A 26,179-nucleotide genomic window follows, 5' to 3' on the forward strand; every position below is an offset into this window, starting at 1 on the left:
TGAAAGTCGGTCTGCTGTGCATTTTCAACTCTTTTTATTTCAAATATGTTTACACTAAGGCTGCAGTTATTCTGTAAATGCTACTTAAATATAGAAATAGAATCTGACCGAACATAATATGTCTCACTGCAGTTCATTTCAGTTATATGGAGTCTTGAGATGAATTGTCAGAAGGCAGTGTTAATATGCTGCAAAGCGCTAACATTAACGTTTAACTGTATATTCAACCCTAGACGTCAAGCAGTCTTAGTTCTTCTTTATGTATACAAGGAGCAGGAATCTTGCTTCTGGTGGACCGGTTATCTGACATCAGGAGGTTGTGTAAATGTCACTTATTTATTTGTTTTTCATAGAAAAGTCATCTTATGATAGAGCCAAGAGAAATATCTCAAGGCAAAGTTCACCACAAAATTCAAGGATGACCACCTTGGGAGCTGGGTTTGGCCAGCCATATAAATGGTATACTTCCCTGTTGGGCATGACTTGCCGACTTAAAATTAGCCCAGGATGCATCCATTCCTAGAGTGTTACAAAGTAAACTAAGACCTCGGATGGTGGGCAGAAAGTGCTTGCACACTCAACCAAAAATTGCTAGATCACAGATTTGGCTAAAGATATGTATCCTGCACCTTAGCTAGAAGTAGGCATCTGATTCTATATAAGTGCAAGTAAAGGGCTTGTTGTCTGATTGAAAGCCTGTATCTGAAGATTTATCCTGAGGTAGTCATGTCTATTGTCAGCTGCACTCAAGGGGATTGCCTGTGGTAGGCCCAACCTGATCTAGAAGGTAAGCTACTTTGCAGAATATGGATCCAGGAGGAATAGGAGTCTTCACTCTCAACCTCAGCCCTGGAACTTGTACCCACATACCCGAAGGCCACTGTGCCTGAATTTTGCACTACTCATTGAAATAGGCTCCATTCTACTAATGCCCAAATCATAGAATCCCTACAGTCCAACAAGTCTGCACCAATCCTCCAACAAGCATCCAATCCAAAACAAGCCCCTTACCCTATTCCTAATCCACCTAACCTGTACATTTTTGTACTGTGGCAAGAAACCAGAACACCTAAAGGAAGCCTGTGCAGACACTGGGAGAGCACACAAGCTCTATGCAGACGGTCGCCCGAGGCTGGGATTGAACCTAGGCCCCTAGCATCGTGAGGCAGCAATGCTAAACACTAAACCACCAGGGCATTCTAATTCTTAAGGGAACTTTGGCATCATTATACAGGTGCACCCCTCACAGTAGTATAACCAACATTTCAGGCCAGAGATTTTTCTGGATCTTCATTTAAATCCATTATACCCTTAAATAAAATGTTTTCAAAAATTGGTCTGCCAAGTTATGAGCCCTTAAAACTGTTGTATAACTTTGTAAATAATTCGCGTATTTTTGTGCATCAGAGTGCACATGGAATGTATCCTTCTATTGTGAGCTTGAGGTATTCCCCATATATTGCTGTAGAGAATATTAAGATAACTTACTCCTCCCCTAAATTTGTGATTTGATTGAAATGTTGTTGAAGCATTTGGACTTTTGCTGGCAGATGCAGATCCCATAGAGTGGTCACTGCGACCTCCTTTGGCCCAAAATGGTATTGCAGAATTATTCAGATTTTCTTTCAGTTGTAACTGTCCATTTTTAAGGTTTGGAATTCAGTTCAGCAGCAGGCCATTCTATCCTTCAAATCTGTCTGTCATTCAATGAGATCATAGCTCATCTGTATTCAGCTGTCATGCTCCATAAATCTTAATAACTTCAGCTAACAAAAATCTAACAGTTGCAATTTTGAAGAGAAATTGAAATGCTAACACATTGTCTTTTATAGGAGAGACCTCCCCACCTCTGTGTGAAGTGTAACCTCACCTGAATGACCATTTTAAGGGTGTAACCTCCTATCTGTGACTCGCCAACCAGTGGGAAGAAAGATTTTCTCTACCTATCCCATCACTTTCTTTCAAAATGTTATAAATCTCAGTCAAGTTTTTTTCTTGACTTGCTATAAATTCAATAAAACACTGGCCTTTTATTATGTAGATATTTCCTCCTGCTGTAACCATTGAAGTCCTTGTAACATTCTGGTGAACCTATTGTGCGTGCCAACTCCCAAACCAGTATATCCATTGTGAGGTGTGATATCCAGTATTGTATACAGTTGGTCTAAACAGCATGTTTTATAGCTTTAGCAAATGTTTTTCCTTTCATTTCAAGCCTCCCAGTGAATAAAGCAAACAGTCCATGACCCTTCTTGATTGCTGCTTGTACCTTGTACATTTCAGAGCCGTGTACAAATATCATCGTAAATCTCTTTGGTCTTATGCTGTTCTTAGCTTTCCACTATGAAATAATGCAATGAGCTATCTTTTGTTTTGATCCAAAATGATAACCTCATATTTACCTGCTGCAACTTCATCTACTCACTTTATTTTGGAATGTTTGTTTGCTTTTTAAACTTCTATCTACATAAAGTTATGATTCTACCAACAACAATAAGTTTCGATATGGCTCTCTGTTAATTGGTCACTTTCTTTCAATTCAACCGCATACCCTTATGGTCTGTCTCCTCCAGCTGAATTAATCTCATAACAAGATCAATCATTTAGTTTCAGTTTTATCAGCTGACAGTCTCCTATGTGGAGTAGAAGGTCAATGTGATCTTTGCTTTGGTCTGAGGACCAATTCACGTGTGATCTAAGCGGCTTGAGCATCAATGGAAATTGGTGTTCAGGCCTTATCAGCATACTTGATTACACAGCAACACATCTAAGTGAAGAGACCTCTCACTAGTGAAACTCATCAGATAATTTCACAAAGGATGTTACTGGAGGAATAGAGAACAATAGGGAGAGTACTTTTGTCCCTCTTCATTTATCATGAAATATTTTGTTAAGACATAAGAAATCACTTACCTTTTCTTGGCAGTTGTGGGGATTCAGAATTGAACAAGTCTGTCAATAATTAATTTCTGCATGGATTCTTCAAAGTCATGAAATCCCAACAGTGTGAAAGTAGGCCATTCGGCCCATTGAGTCCACAATGACTCCCCCCACCCCAAAGCACATCCCACCCTAATCCACCCTGTCTATCCTACGTTTGTAACCCCACATTTACCACGGTTAATTCACCTAGCCTGCACATCCCTGAACACTATGGGCAATTTAGCACAGCCAATCCATCTAACCTGCTCATCTTTGGACTGTGGGAGGAACCCGGAGCACTTGGAGGAAACCCATGCAGACACGGGGAGAATATGCAAACTCTACATTGACAGTCGCCCAATGCTGGAAACGAACACAGTCCCCAGCACACTGTGAGGCAGCAGTGCTAACCACTGAGCCACCATACAACCCTGACCTGTATTATATATTTATAATCATAATTTATATTTAATTGTATATACAAGGATCCTGTAATATATATTTAGGAGGCCAGTTGGCTTAGTCGGTTAGATAGACAGCATGTTGTTCAATCACACCAATACTGCAGAGTTAGTTCCGCTGAGAGTGGAAAGCAATGGCAAATCACCACTGACAATAATCGTGAATAAACTAGCTCAAGGAGAAGAAACATCAGTAGACAATGAGCCAAAGTCTTACCTTCAGGAAACGAATTTGTGTTTTGGATTTCCACCAGAAACTTGGTGCATTGTATATGAGTTTCTACTCCATGGTGTTGTAATTGGCCTCTGCGATATAACACATATAGAGTCCAGTCTTTGTCAGATAGCTGTAAAGGAAATTCTATTCAGTCTGCTAACTGATTTATTATTGATGTTACGTTGTCACACTTTAACTCAATTATTCCAACTTCATTTACAGAATTATTTTACAGAAGATTACATTTAATTTTTTATTGCAATTAGAATGGCATCATGGTCAGCACAACCATGGTAAGCTGAACGGCCTGTTCCTGTGCTGTACTGTTTTTGTTTCATTTTTAATGCTAAAAATAATTTGTTTAATTAACAAAAAATTTAAAAGAAGTATCAGTGCTCTTCAGCTTGAGACCCAATGAGCCAGGCATGGTTTGAAATTATTTTTGAATTTTATTATGATATTCTAGAATCATTTTTCTGAGTTGGTGCAATTCATGTCAATTTAAACTTGAGATGTCTTTTCAGCTTTATTGTCTGGTAGAATCTGAAGCTACATAATATTTTATAACAGCATAATAACATTGTTCTGCAAGCAAAACAGTTAAAAAGATATGAATATGCAAATCTAGTTCTAATAAAAAATCTCCCTTGCTCTGTGATTCCACTTTCTCTATTCCTTATGTGTTCTGATCATAAAACTTTTATGACAGTGCAAGAAGTCATTGAAATTATGTGATTTCTCGTTACGGATGTTCTGAATCAAACTTTGCCTCCAGTATCTTTGTGCCTCACATGAGCGGCCTTAACAATTACCCAATGACCATAGGCTTTAGAATTCATGAAGACTGTCTTCAGTAAAGTATAATCCCAGCTTTGAAATATAATCAAGTAATTAATAAACCACATATTTTAGCTGGGTTAGAGTGGTGCTGGAAAAGCACAGCAGATCAGGCAGCATCTGAGGAGCAGTAAAATCGATGTTTCGGGCAAAAGCCCTTCATCAGGAATGGAGGCAAGGAGCCTCCAGGGTGGAGAGATAAGGGTGGGGGGGGGGGGGGGGAGCGGAGGAGAAGGTAGCAAAGAGTACAATAGGTGAATGGGGGTGGTGATGAAGGTGATAGGTCAGAGAGGAGGGTGGAGCGGATAGGTGGTAAGGGAGATAGGCAGGTAGGACAGGTCATGAGGACAGTGCTGATCTGGAAGTTAGGAACTGGGGTAAGGTGGGGGGAGGGGTAATGAGGAAACTGGTGAAGTCTACATTGATGCCCTAGGGTTGAAGTGTTCCAAGGCAGAAGATGAGGCAGTCTTTCTCCAGGAGTCGGGTGGTGAGAGTGCGGCGGTGGAGGAGGCCCAGGACCTGCATGTCCTCGACAGAATGGGAGGTGGAGTTGAAATGTTGGGCCACGGGGCGGTGGGGTTGATTGGTGCAGGTGTCTGGGAAATGTTCCCTAAAGTGCTCTGTGAGGAGGTGTCCTGTCTCCCTAATGTAGAGGAGACAGCATCGGGAGCAACGAATACAATAAATGACATTGGTGGATATGCAGGTGAAACTTTGATGGATGTGGAAGGCTCCTTTGGGGCCTTTGATGGAGGTGAGGGAGGAGGTGTGGGCTCAGGTTTTGCAATTCCTGCGGTGGCAGGGGAAGGTGCCAGGAGAGGAGGTTGGGTTGTTGGGGGGGCATGGACCTGACCAGGTAATCACGGAGGAAACAGTCTTTGTGCAAAGCGGAAAGGGGTGGGAAGGGAAATATATCCCTGGTGGTGGGGTCCGTTTGGAGGTGGTGGAAATGTCGACGGATGATGCGGTTTATGCGAAGGTTGATGGGTGGAAGGTGAGGACCGGGGCGGGGGGGGAGGGGTTCTATCCTTGTTAGGGTTGGAGGGGTGGAGTTTGAGAACGGAGGTGCGGGATGTGGATGAGATGCGTTGGAGGGCATGTTCAACCATGTGGGAAGGGAAATTGCGGTCTTTAAAGAAGGAGGCCATCTGGTGTGTTCTGTGGTGGAACTGGTCCTCCTGGGAGCAGATACGGCGGAGGCGGAGGAATTGGGAATATGGCATGGTATTTTTGCAGGAGGTAGGATGGGAAGAGGTGTAATCCAGGTAGCTGTGGGAGTCGATGGGTTTGTAAAAAATGTCAGTGTCAAGTCGGTTGTCATTGATGGAGATGGAGAGGTCCAGGAAGGGAGGGAGGTGTCAGAGGTGGTCCAGGTGAATGTAAGGTCGGGGTGGAATGTGTTGGTGAAGTTGATGAACTGCTCAACCTCCTCGCGGGAGCACGAGGTGGCGCCGATGCAGTCATCAATGTAGCGGAGGAAGAGGTGGGGAGTGGTGCTGGTGTAACTACGGAAGATTGACTGTTCTAAGTAGCTGACAAAGAGACAGGGATAGCTGGGGCCCATACAGGTGCCCATGGCTACCCCTTTGGTCTGTAGGAAGTGGGAGGATTCAAAGGAGAAATTGTTGAGTGTGAGGACCAGTTCAGCCAAACAAATGAGAGTGTCAGTGGAAGGGTACTGTTGGGGATGTTGGGAGAGGAAGGCCCTGGTCATGGTGGATGGAGGTGTAGAGGGATTGGATGTCCATGGTGAAGATGAGGCATTGGGGGCCAGGGAAACGGAAGTCTTGGAGGAGGTGAGGGCGTGGGTGGTGTCTCAAACGTGTGTGGGGAGTTCCTGGACCAGGGGGGCCATATATTTTAGCTGAAAGGGCAAAGAGGAAAAGAGAAGGAAATAAATAAACAATTACCTTGAAAACAAAATGATCAAAATCTCCCAACAATTTCCTTTAAATTCCATTGCAAATTTCATATTAAAGACTTTGTGACAGATGGAAAAGCATTGGTATTGTCCAGTTGGGTGATGAAGTTCATGCTTTAGTTGGAAGAATAAAAAAGCAGAGGTTTTCTTTGATAAGGTGTGAATTTATAAATGTTGATGTTTTGAGAGACTTAAATGTATTTGTTCAAGTTAGCATACAGTTGTGGCAAAAAATTAGAAAGCAAATAACATGTTGGCCTTTATTGTAAGGGGTTTTGGGCACAGGAGAAAAGAGGTCTTGCTACAGTTTTGTATGAGTTTTTTGGTGAGATCATACCTAGAATATTGTGGTGCAGTTTACTCTCAATATTTAAGGATTCTTGCAGTGGAAACAGTGCAGTTACAGTTCACTAGATTGATCCTTTGGATAAGAGGGTTATCTTGTACTTTGGTCTCAGTTACAGTTCACTAGATTGATCCCTTGGATAAGAGGGTTATCTTGTACTTTGGTCTACATTCTCTGAGCTTAGAAGAATGAGAGATAGCATCATTATAACTTTCAAGGTTCAGAAGAAGGGTGACAAGATGGATACTGAGATTGAGGCTGAAAGGTCCCTGTGCTACCATTTTCAGAAAGGCTCACCACTAATGTGCAGGAGGCAGGGCAGTAAAGTGTCTTTCCAAGGGACCAGAATGCTGTGGTGGAAATCCCACCTTTAGGGAGCTACTGGTCAATCAGAAACTGATGCATTTTTTAATCAGGGCAGCCACTATATCTCCAGTAGTGTTTCATAAGTGAAAACAGCCTGAAACCCAAGATGTTTTCTGGATCTCAGGTTAAAGGTTAGTGATTATAGAGCCTATTTACGAGATGGGGGTAGAGAAAAGGAGAGTGTAGGAGAGTCAGCAGTGAGTATAGGGGCACTCTCAGCAGTAACCACTGTTTCTGATGCGGTGTTCATTGGTTGGGCAACTAAGTGCCTTTGATGGAGGGAAATCCTGGAAATCAGCAAGCAACCATGTTAGGGTATAGTCGTTAAACATGCTGCATGGTGAACTCCTTTCACTTCAATCCCATTAATACCATCTCACCACCATACCTGCTGATTGATTAATGCCAGTAATGGTGCAACAAAGCCAAGATTGGATATCAGTTGACTCTATCACCAGCAGGGAGGTATGACCATCAACAGGGTCTTCCCATTACAGATTTGTAGGGTGGTGGCAGGTATTTGGCAGAGTCCCACCTGCTCTCTGATTAAATACCAGCCTCCACCACTGCAGTGGGGAAAGGCACAAAATTTAACCCATTGATTTCCCTGCTCAAGAAATCTAAAACAAGAGGACATATTTTTAAGATAAGACATTTAGGACTGAGATGAGAATAACTTTCTTTAGTCAATGGGTTGTGAACCTTTGGAATTCTCTGTCTCAGCAGACTGTGCATGTGCCATCACTGAAGATGGTTAAGGTTGTGATAAATAGATTTTTGATAGTTCAGAGAATGAACGGTGAGGCTGAATGCCAAAATCAACTGCAATCTTATTGAATAGCAGAGCAATATGGTCTTCTTCTGCTTCTATTTCTTATACTATATTACATTTGTATGGAGATCCCTTTGGAAAACACTCAGTGCTGGTTCAAACTAGAATTAGGATGGTTGTTCTTTCTCAGAAAATAATATTTGCATGTGTGTAGGATTTTACTGTCAATTTTAAGGCTTTACTTTTGATCATTTCAATTGCATTTTAGGACACAGGGCAACACATATGTTTCACGTATTCTGATGAATTATGATAAATACTGTTTAAAATTGCACAAGAATCACTGGTTCATTATAATATAGTTACGTGTATTGTGACTCATTTGGATGTTCAAAGTAAATACATTTCAGTAAGTAGTTCATAGAGGTGAATACATGGATTTAACATCATCTGGTCACAGGTTGTACTTTTCCTTTCAAGATATCCTCAGGAGGAGGAGGATCAAGTAATACTGTCTTGAGCACAGTGCACATTGTTTACGTTTCCTATATTTTAGAATCATTTGTCACAAGATTGCAATTTGTATTGCCATGACTTGGAGGTGCCAGTGTTGGACTAGGGTGGACAAAGTTAAAAATCACATAACAGCAGGTTATAGTTCAACAGGTTTATTTGGAAGCACGTGCTTTTGGAGCGCTGTTCCTTCATCAGGTGGTTGTGGAGGTTAAGATCATGCTCACAGTGTCTTGCAGATGTGATACAGTAAACAATCTTAGAATAAAATTTCCACCTTTTATAATGGTACATTGAGGCATGGTACTTTGGTGATACCGAGCAGACGCTACGACAACGGATGAATGGACACCACACAGCAATAACCAGGCAGGAGTATTCCCTCCAGTCGGGGAACACTTCAGCTTTCCAGGACATTGGGCCTCGGACCTTTGGGTAACCATCCTCCAAGGCGGACTTTGGGACAAGCAATAATGCAGAGTGGCTGAGCAGAGGCTGATAGCACAGTTCGGTACCTGTGGGAATGGCCTCAACCGGGACCTTGGATTCATGTCACACCACAGGTGACCCCACTACATGATACATACACGTGCACATGCGCACACACCCACACACACACACACACACACACACACTCCTACATATTCACATGCCCATGCAGACGATCCCTCATACACAAGCTCTCTCTCTCATGTGCATACACATGCAATCCCCGCACTCACACCAACACACGCACCCTCACGCATACCCCATCACACTCACACACTTAACCAAGCTTACATACACACATATATACACAAACTCTAACATGTGCACTCACACTCACATGCACACTCAGTCAGTCGCTCCTACTTCCAACTAGCTACTAGCGCACACAAGTAAGCTTATGGGATGAATTTGTTTTTGCAGAATTATATTTTATTTTGCTCAAAAACTGCATGAATCCATGTAAAACTCTGTAAAACTATACAGAGAGTTTGTCAGTCTGACATAGCATTGGGACACAGACTTCACATCTATTGTTTAAAAAGCTGAGCTAGCTTGAAAATGTAATAAAGAACAGAAACCAGCATGTCCCATTATAAAAAATGAAAGTTTTAATCTAAGATTGTTTACTGTATCACATCTCCATGACACTGGAATCCTTTGACTATAAATTCTGTGGTCAGCTGTTTTGTAGAAGACCTGCTGCAGTTCTTGGGGTGTCGGTACACCAACAGTGCTGTTAAGGAGATAGTTTCAGGATTTTAACCCAGCAATAGTGAAAGAATAATGTTACATTTCCATGTCTGAATGGCGTGCAAATTAGAGGAGAAGTTGCAGGTGGTGGTCTTTTCATGCATCTGCTTTGAAACCATGGCTTTGAAAAATGCTGTGTAAAAATCCATGTTGCATTACTGCAGTGCACCTTTTAGATAGTATGCAATGATGCAACAATTTATCGGGTGAAAAGAATGAATGTTGAAGGTGATCGATGGGATACTAATCAAGGAGGCTGTTTTGTCCTGGATGGTGTCAAGCTTCTTGAATGCTGTTGGTGCTGCACTCATCCAGGCAAGTGGAGAATATTCTGTCACAGTTATGACATATACCTTGCAGATGGTGGACAGACTTTGGAGAGACGAGATTAATTTCTCACCATAGAATTCCTAACCTCTGGCCTACTCTTGTAGACGCACGTATTGATCTGGTTAATAATTACACCCATTATGTTGACAGCGGAGGATTCAACGAATATGATGCCTTTGATTGGCATGGGTTGTTGATTAGATTCTCTTTTTTGGAGATGGTCATTGCTTAGCATTTGCATGGCATTTTTACTTGCTACTTATCCAGCCAAGTTTGGCTGTGTCCAGGTCTTCCTATATGCAGAAGATTTACTACTTCAATGACTGAGATATTGAGAATGATGCTGAACATTGCACAATCATCAGCGAACATCCCCATTTCTGATCTTATGACAGAAGAAAACTCATTCATGAAGTAGCTGAAGATGGTTAGGCCTGGAATACTACTCTGCCGAACTCTGTATTGATGTCATGGAGCTGAGATGATTGATCTCCAACTACTGTAATCATCTTCCTTTGAGCCAGGTATGATTCCAACTGACAGTGAGTTTTCCCCTTATTCCCATTGACTCTAGTTTTGCTAGGACTCTTTCGTGCCATACTCAATCAAATGCTGCCTTGATATCAAAGGCAATCACTCTCACTTCACCTCTCTAATTCAACTCCTTTGTCTATGTTTGGACCAAGAATGTCATAGCCATATGGCCAAACTAAATGTAAGTGTGCAGATTATTCCTTTGCAAGTGCTGCTCGGTAGCACTTTTAACAACTTTTCAAAAATTTTGCTGGTGGTGCACAGCGGGCTAATGGGGCAATGTTTGGCCAGATTGATTTTGTTCTGCTTCTTGTGCACACATCAAGAAACCTTCCACATTGTCATGTAGATGCCAATGTTTTAGCTGTACTGGAACAGCTTGGCAAGGAGCATGATTTATTAGGGCACACAAGTCTTCAGTGCTTTTGCCAGAGTGTGTTGTCAGGGCCCAGAGTCTCTGCATTATATATCAATTGGAGTGTCAAATTGGTCGAAGACTGGCATCTGTGAAGTTGGGAACCTCGGGAGGAGACCAAGATGGATCGTACGCTTGGCACTTCTGGCTGAACATGAGAGCAAATACTTCCGTCCTGTCTTTTGGACTGATGTATGAGTCTCTACAATAATGAGAATATTTATAGAGTTTCCACCTCCAGTTAGCTATTTATTTATCCATGAGCAATCATGATCGGATGAGGCAGGACTGCAGATCTTATATCTGTTGGTTATGGGATCACATAGCTATCTATGCATGCTGTTTCAGCTGTTTTGCATTCAAATAGCCCTGTCTTCCAGCATTTCCAGCTTTTTCGGTATGTCTGATGCCTCTGCTGGATGACCTCGTACATATTAAATATGTTCATTGAATGGATTAATCTCCCGCCTTGATGGTAATGGCCAAGCCAATAGGTTACAGATTGTAGTTGAATAACATTTTGCTGCTGCTGATGGCTGTCAGTCCTTCATTGATTCCATGTTTTGAGTTTCCAATTATTCTCATCCCATTTAGCACAGTGTTAATGCAGCATAACACAATGGAATTTATTATCTACTCGATAAAGAACTATTCTACATTTTGCAATAATGAAATCTGGAAATGATTGTGTGAATTTCCCCTTGGCTTTCATGTTTACCTTCATATTCAACTCAACTGTATGTTTGGTGTTTGAAAGTGTTGACTGGGGGATCCAAGATGGCGGCGACCCAGTAAGACTGAGTCTATAGTGCTCCTCCCAAGACTTGGGCACAGTGGGTCACCCACCCCCTACCAAGCTCACCAAATCATTTATAAATCATTTATAATAGTTTAGTAACTCAATTAGTTGTGTAATATTACATTTAAGCAACTTAATCCTAAGTTAAAATGACTAAAGGGAAGGGAGCCCGCAGCTCTCAGCAAGCAGGAACCCCTCCCCCACACTCTCCAGCTGCAGCAGAGGTTTCCACAGCCGCCCCGGGGGACTTACTTACAGTAGCAAGTCTTGCAGAAATGCTTTCCAAGCTTGACTCGAAGATCGATGCCTTTATCGTCGAATCCAGAAATCGTTGGGAGTCGCTCTCGGCCGCGCTGCAGAAGCACGACCGTGAAATTGAAGAAATTCAACGCCGAGTCGGGGGGCGGAGCTAAAGGCCGCGACCTCCGAAACAACCGCTCAATCGGCCGTGGATCAGGACCGGACTCTCGAGCAGCGAGTCCGGACCTTGGATAATCATATTGACGACCTCGATAATCGAGGTCGTCGAAAAAATATTCGTTTGCTGGGCCTTCCCGAACAGGAAGAGGAAGGCCAGCTTACAGCATTCCTGGAGCAGTGGCTGCCACAACTTTTAAATCTGCAAGCTGGATCAGGCCAGGTAAGGGTGGAATGGGCCTACTAGGTAGCAATACGCGGGCCCGGCTCGAACCAGCGCCCACGCCCGGTCCTGTTCCGGCTGCAGAGCTACAGGGAGAGGCAGATACTCCTAGAAGCCTCTAGAAATCTCGGAAAAGACCCCCAAGCTATGATCTACAAAGGATCCAAGATCATGCTATTTCAGGACTTTTCCCCGGCTCTGGTTCGAAAGAGGAAGGCATTCGACGAGGCGAAGAAGCGTTTAAGGGACTTAAATGTTCAGTACTCCTTACGCTACCCAGCGATGTTACGCTTTAACCATGAAGGATCCGTATATAACTTTGGATCACCAGAAAAGGCTAAGGAATTCTTGGACTCTCTTAGATAAACTGTAGGACATAATGGAGGTTGGTCTGCCTTTCCCCCCCCCGCTTTGGTTTATATCCCCTCCCTTTTTTTTCTTACCTTACTGCTTAATATTATCATGGGGGGTGGGGAGAGGGATTTGATTTTCTCCCCCCCCCCCCCCCCCTTGGAGTTGTTTTCTGTTATTATTTTATGTATATATGAGGGATGTATGTATATGTGTGTGTGTGTATGTATGTATATATATATATATATATGTGTGTATGTGTATGTATATATATGTATATATATATATATATAAGCTGGGGGATTTGGTTAATGTTGGTGGGGGGAGGTGGTTACCTTATTCGATTTTACCTCTGTCTTTAGGAGCGGGGTTGTTTTTCCCTTCGTTATTTTGTATTATCATATTTAATTATTATTTGTTGAACTGGTAATTTTATAGTTATATGTTTATATATGGTATTAACATTACCAAATATACCCAGGTGTTGGTAGGGGTGGGGGTGGGGTGCTCACTGTTAACTCTAGCTTTGTATTATATTTGAATTTTCCTCATTTTATTGAGGAGTGCCTGGGTCAAGGGTGGGGCATTGGTTGGGAGAGGATATGAGGGATTTTTGGAGAGGAAGTGACGCCCCCTGGGAACAAGGGGGAAAGTCTCCACTTAGATACGTTTTATATTTTTTTTATTTAGAAATAGTTTTTTACTGTATCGTTGTGGGTGTATTAAAGAAGCTTTATTTTTGTAAATTTTACATGTTCCATGCTCGGGATGTTCTGGATAGGGTTCCCCCTCCCGAGGGGTCTCGGATTGGCCCAGAGGATTATGGTTGATCAGTCGGTTAAGTGGTGCACCTGGAATGTCAAGGGGAGTAATTCGCCACTGAAAAGGAAGAAAATATTATCAAATCTTAAGAAGGAAAGAGTTGATATAGCTCTCCTACAGGAGACACACCTGTCAGATAAAGAACACTTGAAATTACGACAGGGCGGATTTAATCAGGCCTTTTTTTCTTCTTTTAGCTCAAAAAGCAGGGGAGTTGTTATTCTTGTTCGGAAGAATTTCCCTTTCAAAATCCTAAAGCAGATAAAAGACGAATCTGGACGATATATCTTGATTAAAGCCCTCATAAATGGAGAGGAATATGGGATTTTAAATTTGTACTGCCCCCCGGCACACCCCTTTAAATTTATAACGGAAGCCTTTTCAAAATTGATGGCTTTTGATGCCCGTCATATAATTATAGGGGGAGACTTTAATTGTATTATGGATCCGGAAATAGACAGGATTCCCAAGAGTACTGCAGGAGTATCTCCCAGATCTAGACAATTGATGGATCTGAACAAAGAATTAGGATTAGTAGATGTATGGAGATGTCTTCATCCACAGGGTAGAGATTTTTCTTTCTACTCTAATCCACATAAATGTCATACCAGAATTGATATGTTTTTTGCCCCCTCGATTTTTTTAAATTCCATATCATCCTGTAAAATAGGTAATATAGCAATTTCTGACCACGCTGCTGTATATATAGAAACGAAGGCGAGGAACAGTGGGACATCCCTTCGGCATTGGCGTATGGACCCCTTCTTAATGAAAGATAGTAAATTTGTAAAGTACTTCTCTCAAGAATTTAAAACTTTTTTAGAAATTAATTCAGGTACAGCTAGCAACCGGTTAATGATGTGGGAGACCATCAAAGCTTACACGCGAGGCTTGATCATCTCCTACTCAGCGACCCAGAAGAAATTAAAGGGAGAACAACAGCGTCTGCTTGAAGCCCGCTTAAAAGCGGCTGAAACAGCATACACTGATAGACCTTCTATTATTAAATTGCAAAGGATTACAGCTCTTAGGACAGCTCTAAATACTACACTTACTCAAACGGCTAAGAGGGAAACATTATTTGCAAAGCAAAGGTTATATGAATATGGCGACAAACCGGGTAGATACTTAGCATTTCTTGCAAAGAAAAAAAAGGCCCCTCAGACTATTATGTCTATCAAGGAAAGTACGGGTATTTTGACTCATGATCATAAAAAGATTAATGCGACCTTTAGAGAATTCTATTCTGAGTTATATAAATCACAGGATTGTGAAGATAGGACGAAGAGGATGCAGTCATTTTTAAAAAATTTGACTTTTCCAGACCGAACTCCGGAACAAGTATCGGTCCTAAATGCTCCTCTTACACCCCAAGAAATAGTTGATGCAATTAGGCACCTTCAAAATGGTAAGGCGCCGGGCCCAGATGGCTTTCAAGCTGAATTCTATAAAGAATTTACAGAAATACTGGTTGGTCCACTTATGGACATGTATAACTATGCATATAGAAGGGCTTTTGCCCGAAACGTCGATTTTGCCTGTCCTCGGATGCTGCCTGAATTGCTGTGCTCTTCCAGCACCACTGATCCAGAATATAGTCAGGGCTGTCTCCCGCCTTCGCTGAAAGAGGCAAATATCTCTCTTATCCTTAAAAAAGGAAAGGACCCAGAAGATTGTACATCATACAGACCAATATCCTTGCTAAATGTAGATTTTAAAATCCTCTCTAAAACGTTAGCACTGAGATTAGAAAGGATACTGCCACATATTACAAAGGAGGATCAGACGGGGTTTATTAAGGGCCGTAGATCATCCAATAATGTTAGAAGGGCTCTGAATATGATTCAAGCTTGTCATCAGGGAAAGATACCAGGAGCAGTGGTTTCATTAGACGCGGAAAAGGCATTTGATAGGGTCGAATGGTCATATTTGTTTTACACATTGGAGAGGTTTGGTGTTGGACAGGTGTTTACCAAATGGATCTCAACATTGTATAGTGATCCCAAAGCAGTTGTGGTTACCAATGGATTAGGCTCGGATAGCTTCAGTGTGGGTAGGGGCTGCCGTCAGGGATGTCCCCTCTCGCCATTGTTATTCACGCTAATAATTGAACCACTAGCAGAAGCTATACGAGCTGATCCTAATATAGTGGCCCCAAGGATTGGTACAGGTAAACATAAAATTACCCTTTATGCAGATGATGTTCTTCTATTCCTCAGTAACCCTTTGATGTCCATACCTCGCTTAATCCAAGTTATTAATACATTTAGTGCATTTTCAGGCTATAAAATTAATTTTTCAAAATCGGAGGCTATGCCAATGGGTGGCCTTGCTGTGATACCCCGCTTAGCGGACGGTTCCCTTTTTCCCTTTCGCTGGTCCCTGGAGGGTTTCTTATATTTAGGCATTTTTATTACTCCAGTATTTGGTCAGTTGTATAAGGCTAATTTTGTGTATTTATTGGAAAGGATAAGGCAGGACCTCCAGCGATGGGGAGACCTGCCAATTTCCTGGTTGGGTAGAATAGCATTAATCAAAATGAATATCCTGCCCCGTCTCCTATATCCTATGAGAATGCTTCCGGTGATGCTGCCGAGGACGGCTTTATGTAAATTATACGGCTGGCTGAGTTCCTTTATCTGGAATCATAGGCGGCCCCTCATTAAGCTGAAGAAGCTACAGCTTCCACAGGCAAGGGGTGGATTGGACTTCCCAGATTTTAGGAAATATCAATTAAGTTCCCTATTAAGTTACATAGCTGATTGGGTCTTGTCTGATCCACAATCAATCTGGTTGGACATCGAGGCTTCTCAAGTAAAATACCCACTTATTAACCTTTTATTCTCAGACAAGAGGAAAATCATTACAGATCACTGTAAAAACCCTATAATACTGAATACAATCAAGGCTTGGAATATAATGCGGCAAAATGAGGGTAATTCACATAAAACATCCCCCTATGCACCGATAGTGGGAGCATGGGGATTCCAACCGGGGTTAACAGATGCCACTTTTAAACTCTGGAGATCCAGGGGTATCTCATGTCTCGGGGATTTATTTAAAGATGGGGTCCTGATGTCTTTCGGACAGCTGCGTCAGAAATTCGGATTACCCAATGGAAACCTCTTTTGATACTTCCAAATTCGAGATTATATACAGAAGAAGACTACGTTATTAGATAGTCTTTATAAATCCGATAGAGAATGTAGTGTCCTACGACCAGTGGGGGTATCTTCCGTCAGTAATATTTATCATTTACTACATGATGAAGTATCAGGAGATATGGATAATCTGCTTAAAACATGGGATCAGGATCTGGGACTAGAAATCTCCACAGAAACGTGGAATGATATCTGGGAAAATGCTAGAAGAATTACTATTTGTAACAGAACCCAGGCTATCCAGCTGAAGATACTTCATAGGGCCCATATAGCACCGGTTCGATTGGCAAAATTTAAGGCAGGAGCATCTCCAATGTGTCCTAAATGCAAAATAGAGGTGGGCACTCTTGTACATTGCTTATGGACCTGTCATAAGATCCGTAGATATTGGACTAAAGTAGCAAGTACCCTGACAGAAATTTTAGGAACGGAAATAAAAGTGGACCCCGTATCTCTCCTCTTGGGCTTTTCGAACTTTCCCTCCCTGGACACGTACGGGAAGAGACTATTTTCTATTCTTTCTTTCTGTGCAAGGAAAAATATTTTGATGAACTGGGTGGCGGAGGGCCCCCCTGGACTTTCAAATTGGCACAGACTAATTATGGAATGTATTCCCCTTGACTTCCTTACAAATATGGTGCACTGAAAGACCGAATTATTTTATAAAATATGGCAGCCCTTTTTGAATTACATAAATACAGATATTTCGGCTATCCTAACAAGGGCTTTTATTTAATTGAGATTACAAACCTGGCTGGTCCGCGGCCCCTCGGGGGAGGAATCCCGCACGAATACGGGTTTTATCATATCTGATGCTAACACATCCCGAGCATGTAAGAGACTTAAATATACACCCTGGTTAGTTGTAGGTTAGATTAGTAGATAGTTGAGTTTTGTTTGTTTGTTTTTTTTTTCTTTTCGGTTTTTTTTGGTTTTTTTTGTCAAATTTTGGCTATTGTATATTTGAGCTAATTGTATATCAATGTTTATATCTGAGAGTTTTGTTTATTTTTGTAAACTTGTAAAAATGTTAAATTTCTAATAAAAATATCTATAAAAAAAAAGTGTTGACTGATAACTGTTCTTTCACTATTTTTGAGATTCTACTCAGCCATCAATTGCTTTATTCAAACCATTAACAGTTGGCTGTGTGGTAATTGGAATGAGATCAGACTGGATTCCCTGATTGGGGCTGTTAATCTGGTCCAATCAGGAAGCCCTGGCTGACAATATAAACAGGAGTTTAGGATTTGAGGTTTGTCCACATTTCCCTGAAAACTGGTTGAATGGTAGGGTTTGGGGCCTAGCTTTGCTGCTCCTCTCCCTTGTAAAATTGCTGTTGTATACAGCTGTAAATGTTAACTGTTTTTTGTAAACTGTTTCGTAATATGTTTAATAAAATATTTTAAATAGGAAAAAAAAATAAACAGGAGTATAGGGATTTGAGGTTTGTCCTCGTTTCCCTGAAAACCGGTTGAATGTAAGGGTTTGGGGCTTGGCTTTGTCATTCCTCTCCCTTGTAAAATTGCTGTTTCACTGTATACAGCTGTAAATGTTAACTGATTTGTAAACTGTGAATTGGTTAATAAAAGAAAAGGAGTGTCACATGGGTGCTGGGGAAAAATAAGCACTACCACTGTTAGGCGGTAGTGTAGGGGTTATATAAAAAAAAATATAACTTGGAGATTAGAATCTCCAGAAAAGAAAAAATATATATTGTATAGCTTGGAGATTAGAATCTTCTCAAAAAGGAAATATATATATAAACGTGAATGTCAGAGGTTCTGTTCAGTCTGAGAACTGGCTCTGAGGGAACTAGATCAGTTTCAAGGACTCTCCACTTGTAAGTAAAAGATGTCTTGGTGATGGGATACTGAACTCTGGGGTGTTATTTCAGCTGAACTTCTGGCTGTCTTCAAAGGCATGAGTATAATGATTTCAACATGGGGTTTTGATGATCTATTCTGCAATGGAAGATCATCATGAATGCTTGGCTGAATTTGAAACCCATTAGTGTATTCAACTCAGCAGGGGTTGCCAAAATGACTATCAAGTGTAATCCAAGATGGAGGATGAAAAAAATTGTGGCTGTAAGAGCTGCTCCTTTTTTGAGGTATTTTCAGTGTTGGAGCTGATTTCCTCGAATTCTAGGAGTAGTAATTATTGTTTTATAAGCTGTGGCATTGTTTTGGAACTTTGAGGAAAAAAGATCAAAACAGCAGCACTTTAAAAAAGGAGGAAGGGAGACAAAGGTTGAATCACCTAAATATCATCTTTATTCCAGTGCATTCTTGTCTCCCTACCATGAAGTTAATGTGATTGGGCACCACCAGTCAGGAGATGGGATTACACTGTTTACAAATCTCTGGACTCCTGATCCCTGTCTCTAAGATAAAAATTTCTCTTGGGTTTTAAATCCCACTCAGTTGCTGACTTGCCATTGTGCAACAGTTTGTTCCTACTGAGAGTGTGTGAGCTTTAAATATCATATAGAAGCCTCGCATTGTCTCCAAGTCTTAGCTCCCAGTCTTCTAAAGTATGTAGATTTCTTCATAAATAGCCTTCATGCTAAAGTCAGAGACATCTCTTGATCTTAAAAGTTACAATGAAACTAACTTTAGCATTTTCTGTCACTCAGAGGTCTATTATTCATGACAGCAGCAGGAACAATATTTGACCTCTACTCTGCCTTGCAAGCTATCTAAACATTAATGCAAAGCCATCTGGGCGACTTGACCATTTAAACCACTGTCAAGTATTCTAATATCTCCCTGTAACACAGAGGATGCAGTCATTCACTGACTTCTCAAAGAAGAGAATAAAGACGAAGCAGTAGGTTAGGATTCATGTCACAAAAGAGGCACATACACACACGAGTGACCAGATGTAAATATGTGCATGCATATACATCACACATGTTAGGTAAAGTATTCTGAATCTATTGCTAAATGCAATGTATAATAAGGTAAAAGGAACCCTTTACATAGCTTTCTCTTGCTCAAAGTTAAATCTCCAGGCTCTTGCTGTTGAGGGTACTTACTGAGAGTTGTTATACAGCATTGAGCAGATCCTAGATACTTTTGCTTGATCTTCCAGTAAACCTCACGACCTATCAATGCATTTGAAATGATACATGAAAGTACCTCTGGCATGTTTTAGTATAATTGTACAGTTGCAGTTTGTAATACTTGTACTGTGCAGCCTAGGGGGTGTTTAAACGATATCATGAGCTGTGGATGTAACAACAACCTTTCTTGTCTGGTAGCCAACTTTTATCTCTTTTATTCATTTAATGACAAAAATATGATTTTCCTCAAGATTGTGATTGATGCCTTGAATCAGGACGTTGGTAATGTGCATATCATATACTAAAAGTCTTACAGATTATAAGTATAGATCATATGGATCCCACCAATTACATTTGGCACTCTGGGAAATCCCTCCATTTTGCCAGTATGTACAATCCATCTGTACTTTTACTGACTGTCCTGAGGTGATGTGTTACACTGATATTCTTTTTTGCAAACAACACAGTAAGCTTTCACTTTGAATACCTGGGAATTGCTGATTGCTTTACATAATTAGTGCCCCCTGAGGAAGCTTGAAAGCAACTTAAAACATGGAATTTGTAGTCTGAACTGACTTTGACAGAAACTAGTTGTGATGTGCCTGTTTGGTTTGAGATCAATTTGCAGCATGTGGTTCAATTCGATCCCAGTCTCTTGAAAAGCATCAGTGAATGTTATAAGAATCAAACCAAGCAATGGTGCATTGCAACCTCTTTCATTATCTTTCTAAATTTCTAAAATAACAGTAAAGCAGAAAACAAAAATATAAAATAAAAGATATGTGAAAGAGCTTTTGCAATACAGTTTTTGATGTTGTTTGGCAGTGAGGGTGGGGAATGTGTGGTGGGGGAGGGGTGGAGGAGGAATGAGGCATGTACAAATAAACTTCAGGGCCATAAAGTGTTTACCAAGTCGCCTGCAATAAACATCAGGCTCCCTTCTGGATTCATTAAATATAAGTTTAAAAGAGTTTTGCGGCTGTTTTTGAAGGGACAATGCCAGAATACCTTATCACAACCTGCATGGCCGATACTTTGACTATATAGCCCTTAGATCTACAGTTGGAATTCTAACTATGTTGTAGGGCCCCGATTTGTATGATCAGAGTCTAAGCTGATGAAACAGATGGGTATTTGGCAAATAGAGAAGGCATCTCTCAGAAGGGTGTCCTCAGGAACACTAGAACTGAGCATTAAATTTACTCATCATTTCAACAATAGCAACAAAAACTCCTAATAGACAATAGGTGCAGGAGTAGGCCATTCTGCCCTTCGAGCCTGCACCACCATTCAATATGATCATGGCTGATCATCCTTAATCAGTATCCTGTTCCTGCCTTATCTCCATAACCCTTGATTACACTATCCTTGAGAGCTCTATCCAACTCTTTCTTAAATGAATCTGGGGCAGAGCATTCCACACAGCCATCACTCTCTGGGTGAAGAAGTTTCTCCTCATCTCTGTCCTAAATGGTCTACCCTGTATTCTTAAGTTGTGTCCTCTGGTTCGGCACTCACCCATCAGTGGAAACATGTTTCCTGCCTCCAGAGTGTCCAATCCTTTAATAATCTTATATGTCTCAATCAGATCCCCTCTCAGTCTTCTAAACTCAAGGGTATACAAGTCCAGTCGCTCCAGTCTTTCAGTGTAAGGTAGTCCCGCCATTCCAGGAATTGACCTCGTGAACCTACGCTGCACTCCCTCAATAGCCAGAATGTCTTTCCTCAAATTTGGAGACCAGAACTGCACAATACTCCAGGTGTGGTCTCACCAGGGCCCTGTACAGCTGCAGAAGAACCTCTTTGCTTCTATACTCAATCCCTCTTGTTATGAAGGCCAGCATGCTATTAGCCTTCTTCACTACCTGCTGTACCTGCATGCTTACCTTCATTGACTGGTGTACAAGAACACCCAGATCTCTTTGTACTGCCCCTTTACCTAAATTTAAGTATTATATTATTTTAATATTATCTTGCCTTTTCACAACGTAAAACAACTCAAAGGTACACCACAGAAACTGAATCAGAGAAACATTAACTTTGAGTCACATATTCAACTAAATTAAGAAAAGCTTTGTCAAAGAAATAGATTTTATGAAGTACTTTTTCAAAAGGAAAGAGAGGTGGAGAGGAAAGGAGACTTCAGAAGGGAATTCTGAACCTTAATGCCTAGATAACTGAAAACATTACCCCAATGGTGGTGCAAAGAAAGTCTGGGTCGTAGAACAGCATTAGAGCAACACAGAGTTTTCCAAAGGCTTGGAGATTGGAAGGGGTTAGACTATAGAAGAACTTGAACACAAGTCTGAGAATTGCAACATTTATTTAGGGCCACAAATTTTCGCCAGTTTATCGTGGCTCAGTAGTGTAATGGGAATTTAAAGGATGGTTACCTGCTCAATGGGATAACATTTGCTCCTGAAATAACCTGGAGAAGTTTCCTCTGATATCACACACTTGTGTTAGCCATCAGAGCAAGGTTATGCTCCAACTTTATTTATGTTATCTCCCCTTGTGCAAACTCAGAATGTGGTTATTGTTTGTATACTTTACTTTGTAAATACTGCAATTACATCAACAGCGAATATCCAAAAACATTATACAGTCTGAGTTGTTGGTAATGGTTTGAATTTTATACAAATGTTGATGCTTCCAAGTATCATCTGACAATTTCTTGAAGTAGCAGGATAAAGGAAGCAAACATATTTTTTTAAGAAATGCAATAATATTATATTTTACTCAGTGATAATAAAGAAGATAAATGGATCCAGTTGTTTTTTGTAAAACTACACAAACCTGTCAAGTAAAGAAATCTGGCATAGGTTTTACTTTTCCAGGTTGAATTGAATTCGGCATTTACTGTAAATATTCTCATTCAATCTCATTGCATTGCAAGATTGCATTACAACCATGACTACACTTCAGAAGTACTTCATTGGTTGTAAAGTGTTTTGGGATGAGCAACGGTCATGAACAATGTTGTAGAAATGCTAGTCTCTTTTTCACTCTTTCCTTCTCTGACTTTGTGGATCAAACATGCTTTCTTTTTCATTGCAGCCAGAACTACCTACAATCTGCAATTGAAGTGACCATCAACCACAGTCTAGATCCTGCCACCAATGAGAACTCTCCCAAGTTTCGCTCAAGAAATCAGAGCTACATGAGAGCTGTGAGCACGCTGAGCCAAGCTAGCTGCGTCAGTCAGGTGAGGCCTAGCCCACAGAAAAATAGTCTTCTCAATGTCAGCATTTTTATGTAGACAACATCAAAAGCCATTCCCAGCCCCAATCCAACTCAAATGAGAGTTAATAAATGGGCAAACTTAAAACTGTGAAGGCAAAGCCTCGAACAATACAACAATGTGTCATTATGTACTAAAAATCAGATTTCATTAGCAAAATGAAATTTAGCATTTTTTACTTTAAGATATATAAGTGATCCTTTATTTAAATACTTCCAAATGCAGATCCAATAATTGTTGATTGTAATGACATGTCATTTCACCAATCTTGCTAAAAGTGCTTACAATTGCTAACACGTCACTAAGCAAGAACCATGGTGATTTCAAGTTACCCAGATTAGCTGGTTCTACTGGATTAGATGAAAAGCATGCTTCAATTTTAATAAAGTCAGAAGTCACATGACACCAGTTTATAGTCCAACAGATTTATTTGAAGTCACAAGCTTTCGGAGTGCTGCTCCTTCATCAGGTGAAGACTTCAGCTGATGAAGGAGCAGTGCTCCAAAAGTTTGTGATTTCAAATAAACCTGTTGGACTATAACCTGGTGTCATGTGGCTTCTGACTGTCTGCCCCAGTCCAACACCAGCACCTCCACATTATCGTTTACTAAGCCAGTCTTGTTTTGTTCTAAAAGCAATTAAAACCTTGTTATAATTTTGTATTTTATTGTCTAAATAGTGAAATCTGAAAATAATTCCTTTTTCTTAGAGTGACTGTAAAAATGGAAACATTATGTTATCCACCAAGTAGAAAATGGTCATCAATAAGCATATTGATTACCTGCCAGGTCCTTCATCTTAACATCCATCCAAGAGAGTCGGTATAATTGGAAAGCTTTTAGCCAATTTGATTAACCTGGAAAATAGACCAAGTGGAAATTTCTTACTTATAATGACAAGCTTAGAATTGAGTTTTGACAAGCACTTTCAGTATCCTCGCAAAATCTGCAACATTGTCAAAGTTGGATGATTAAATATTAGTCTTATGAAATAGAGTGCTGTCTTTAGAGAAATGTCTCAATCCAAGAAACATCAAGGACCATACACATTAAGGCAACTTCACTCTCGGAGAGCACATTGGTATTGACTAAGAAGGAACTCTCTCACAAAACTTGTATTCGTGAGGAATTCTTGATATTATAAGATATTTCCAATGCAAGTGTTAAGTGAAACCCCAGGTGCTGTTATTAGACCCACTGTTCAATTGATATGTTTAATATAAATTGTTTAGGGCTAAGGGAATCAAAGGGAATTGGAGTAAAAGCAGGAACAGAGTATGGAGTTGGATGATCATCCACACTCATACTGAATGATAGAGCAGGGCCAAATGGCCTACTTCTGCTTCTGTTCTCTATGTTTATGTTTATGTTTAATGGTCTGGGTCCTGGGAATACAGGCCTTGATTTCAAAGTTAGTTAGTGATACTGAACTAGGAAATCTAACGAACAATAAAAAGGTTAGCAACATATGGTGAAATTCAACAAATGGTAAGTATAATTTATTGTCTGAGGGCTTCATTCAAGCAGATTCAAAGGTAACATTCAAAGTTAATTGGATAAATAGTTGACGGGGAAAAAAAACTATACAGGACTATCGGAAAGAGGAGGGGATTAGAATTGATTAGATAGCTTTACCAAAGACCCAAATGGCTTTGATCTGTGCTGCATCATTGAAGTCTAATCAAATCAATTCTACTGAGTTTAGGTGGGGCTGTTTTAAATTACTGAAATTACCTTTATTCTCATTCATTGATTTACAGGGCAAAACCTCCGAATTTTTATCTTGTTATTGAAACAGGAACTGAGGCAAAATACAATAATCTTGAGTCTAACGAAGTTTGGTTGGCTCAATTATGTTTGAAACCATTAACAAACAAAGCAAAATCTTTGACTCCCCTTGATTTGACAAGATGTACATATACTTTTTAGACATACATGTAGAACATTGAACAAGATTTAAAGAAAATGTTGAATTGTGCAAAGATGAGCAGGAAGTCAAAGGATTGAACAGAATATAGTGAAGGGACCAAAGTATAGTTGTTAAATTTGCTATTCACACAAAGACAGGCAGGAATGTAAGTTGTGAAGAGTACACAAGAAACCAACAAGGGGATTATAGATAGGTTAGGTGAGAGAGGAAATATATGGCAAATGAAGTGTAATGTATGAAAATGTGAAATTATCCACTTTGACCAGAAGAAGAAAAATGAAGCGTATTATAAAAATGGGGAGAGATTTCAGAGGACTGATCTGCACGTGGATCTGGGTGATCTGGTACATGAATCGCAACACGTTACTAAGCAGCTACAGCAACCAATTAAGAAACTTAATGGAATATTGTATTTTATATGGGGACATGATGGTCCAGTGGTATTATCGATAAACTATTAATCCACAAATCCCAGTAATGTTCTGCAGATCCAGGTTCAAACCCTATCGTGGCAGATGTTGGAATTTGAATTCAATATCTGCATTTAGGAATCTAATGATGACCATGAAATCATTTTCTAATATCGGAAAAACCCGTCTGGTTCACTAATGTCCTTTAAGGAAAGAAATTGCCATCCTTATCTGGACTGGCCAACATGTGACTCCAGACCCACAGCAATGTTGTTGACACTTAACTGCCCGCTGAAAAATTAGTGATAGGTAATAAGTGGGTCCTGGACAGTAGGGAGGTCATGCTTCAGTTATGTAGGGCATTGGTGAGATCACATCTGGTGTAAAGTGGACAGAATTGGTCTCCTAATTTAAATGTATTTGAAAGAGCTCAAAAGATTTACCAGATGAATAACTGGAATTAGTTAGTTGTCTTATGAGGAAAGGTTGAAATGTGGAGAGGCCTTTTTCCTTTACTCCGTTACTCAGGGCAGTGTCTGGGGTTTGCTGATTACTGTGATGGCCTCTCTCCAGCAGGCTCTGAAACCGGAATGCTACACTAGGGCAACTCCACTGGGGAGTGGCCGCTGAACCAAACTCACTGTTTATAGCCTGACCAGTGAGTCGGAACGTATCTCCACACAGTAATCGCAACCGCCACTAATGTCTGGGCGATTCCCTCTCTTGTTGGTGGGACAATGGTCACCTGGTACCTACCCACTCGGACAGTACCTGTAAAAGACAGAAAAAGAGAGATCAAACTGCTTACCCTGGCCAGCAGACCCCTTGAGTGGGCGGTTCAAATCGCCCGGATCACCCTTCGGTCCTTGACACTGGAATTATAGTC

At 40.7% G+C, this 26,179-nt stretch overlaps 1 protein-coding gene across 6 annotated transcripts in view; it reads left to right on the forward strand.

The window, feature by feature from the left end:
* dlgap2a (discs, large (Drosophila) homolog-associated protein 2a) overlaps window positions 1–26,179 on the forward strand; it is a 974,428-nt gene that overhangs the window by 870,421 nt on the left and 77,828 nt on the right. For all 6 annotated transcript variants that reach the window (XM_087978243.1, XM_043678985.2, XM_043678996.2 and 3 more), the window contains one exon: window positions 22,771–22,918. In XM_087978243.1, coding sequence (XP_087834369.1) covers window positions 22,771–22,918 — 148 coding nt within the window. The remainder of the gene's footprint in view (window positions 1–22,770; window positions 22,919–26,179) is intronic.

This window comes from Chiloscyllium plagiosum, unplaced genomic scaffold (genome assembly GCF_037043375.1).
Source record: "Chiloscyllium plagiosum isolate Xiang-an unplaced genomic scaffold, Cpla_swu_hap1 HiC_scaffold_3, whole genome shotgun sequence".
Taxonomy (NCBI): Eukaryota; Metazoa; Chordata; class Chondrichthyes; order Orectolobiformes; family Hemiscylliidae; genus Chiloscyllium; species Chiloscyllium plagiosum.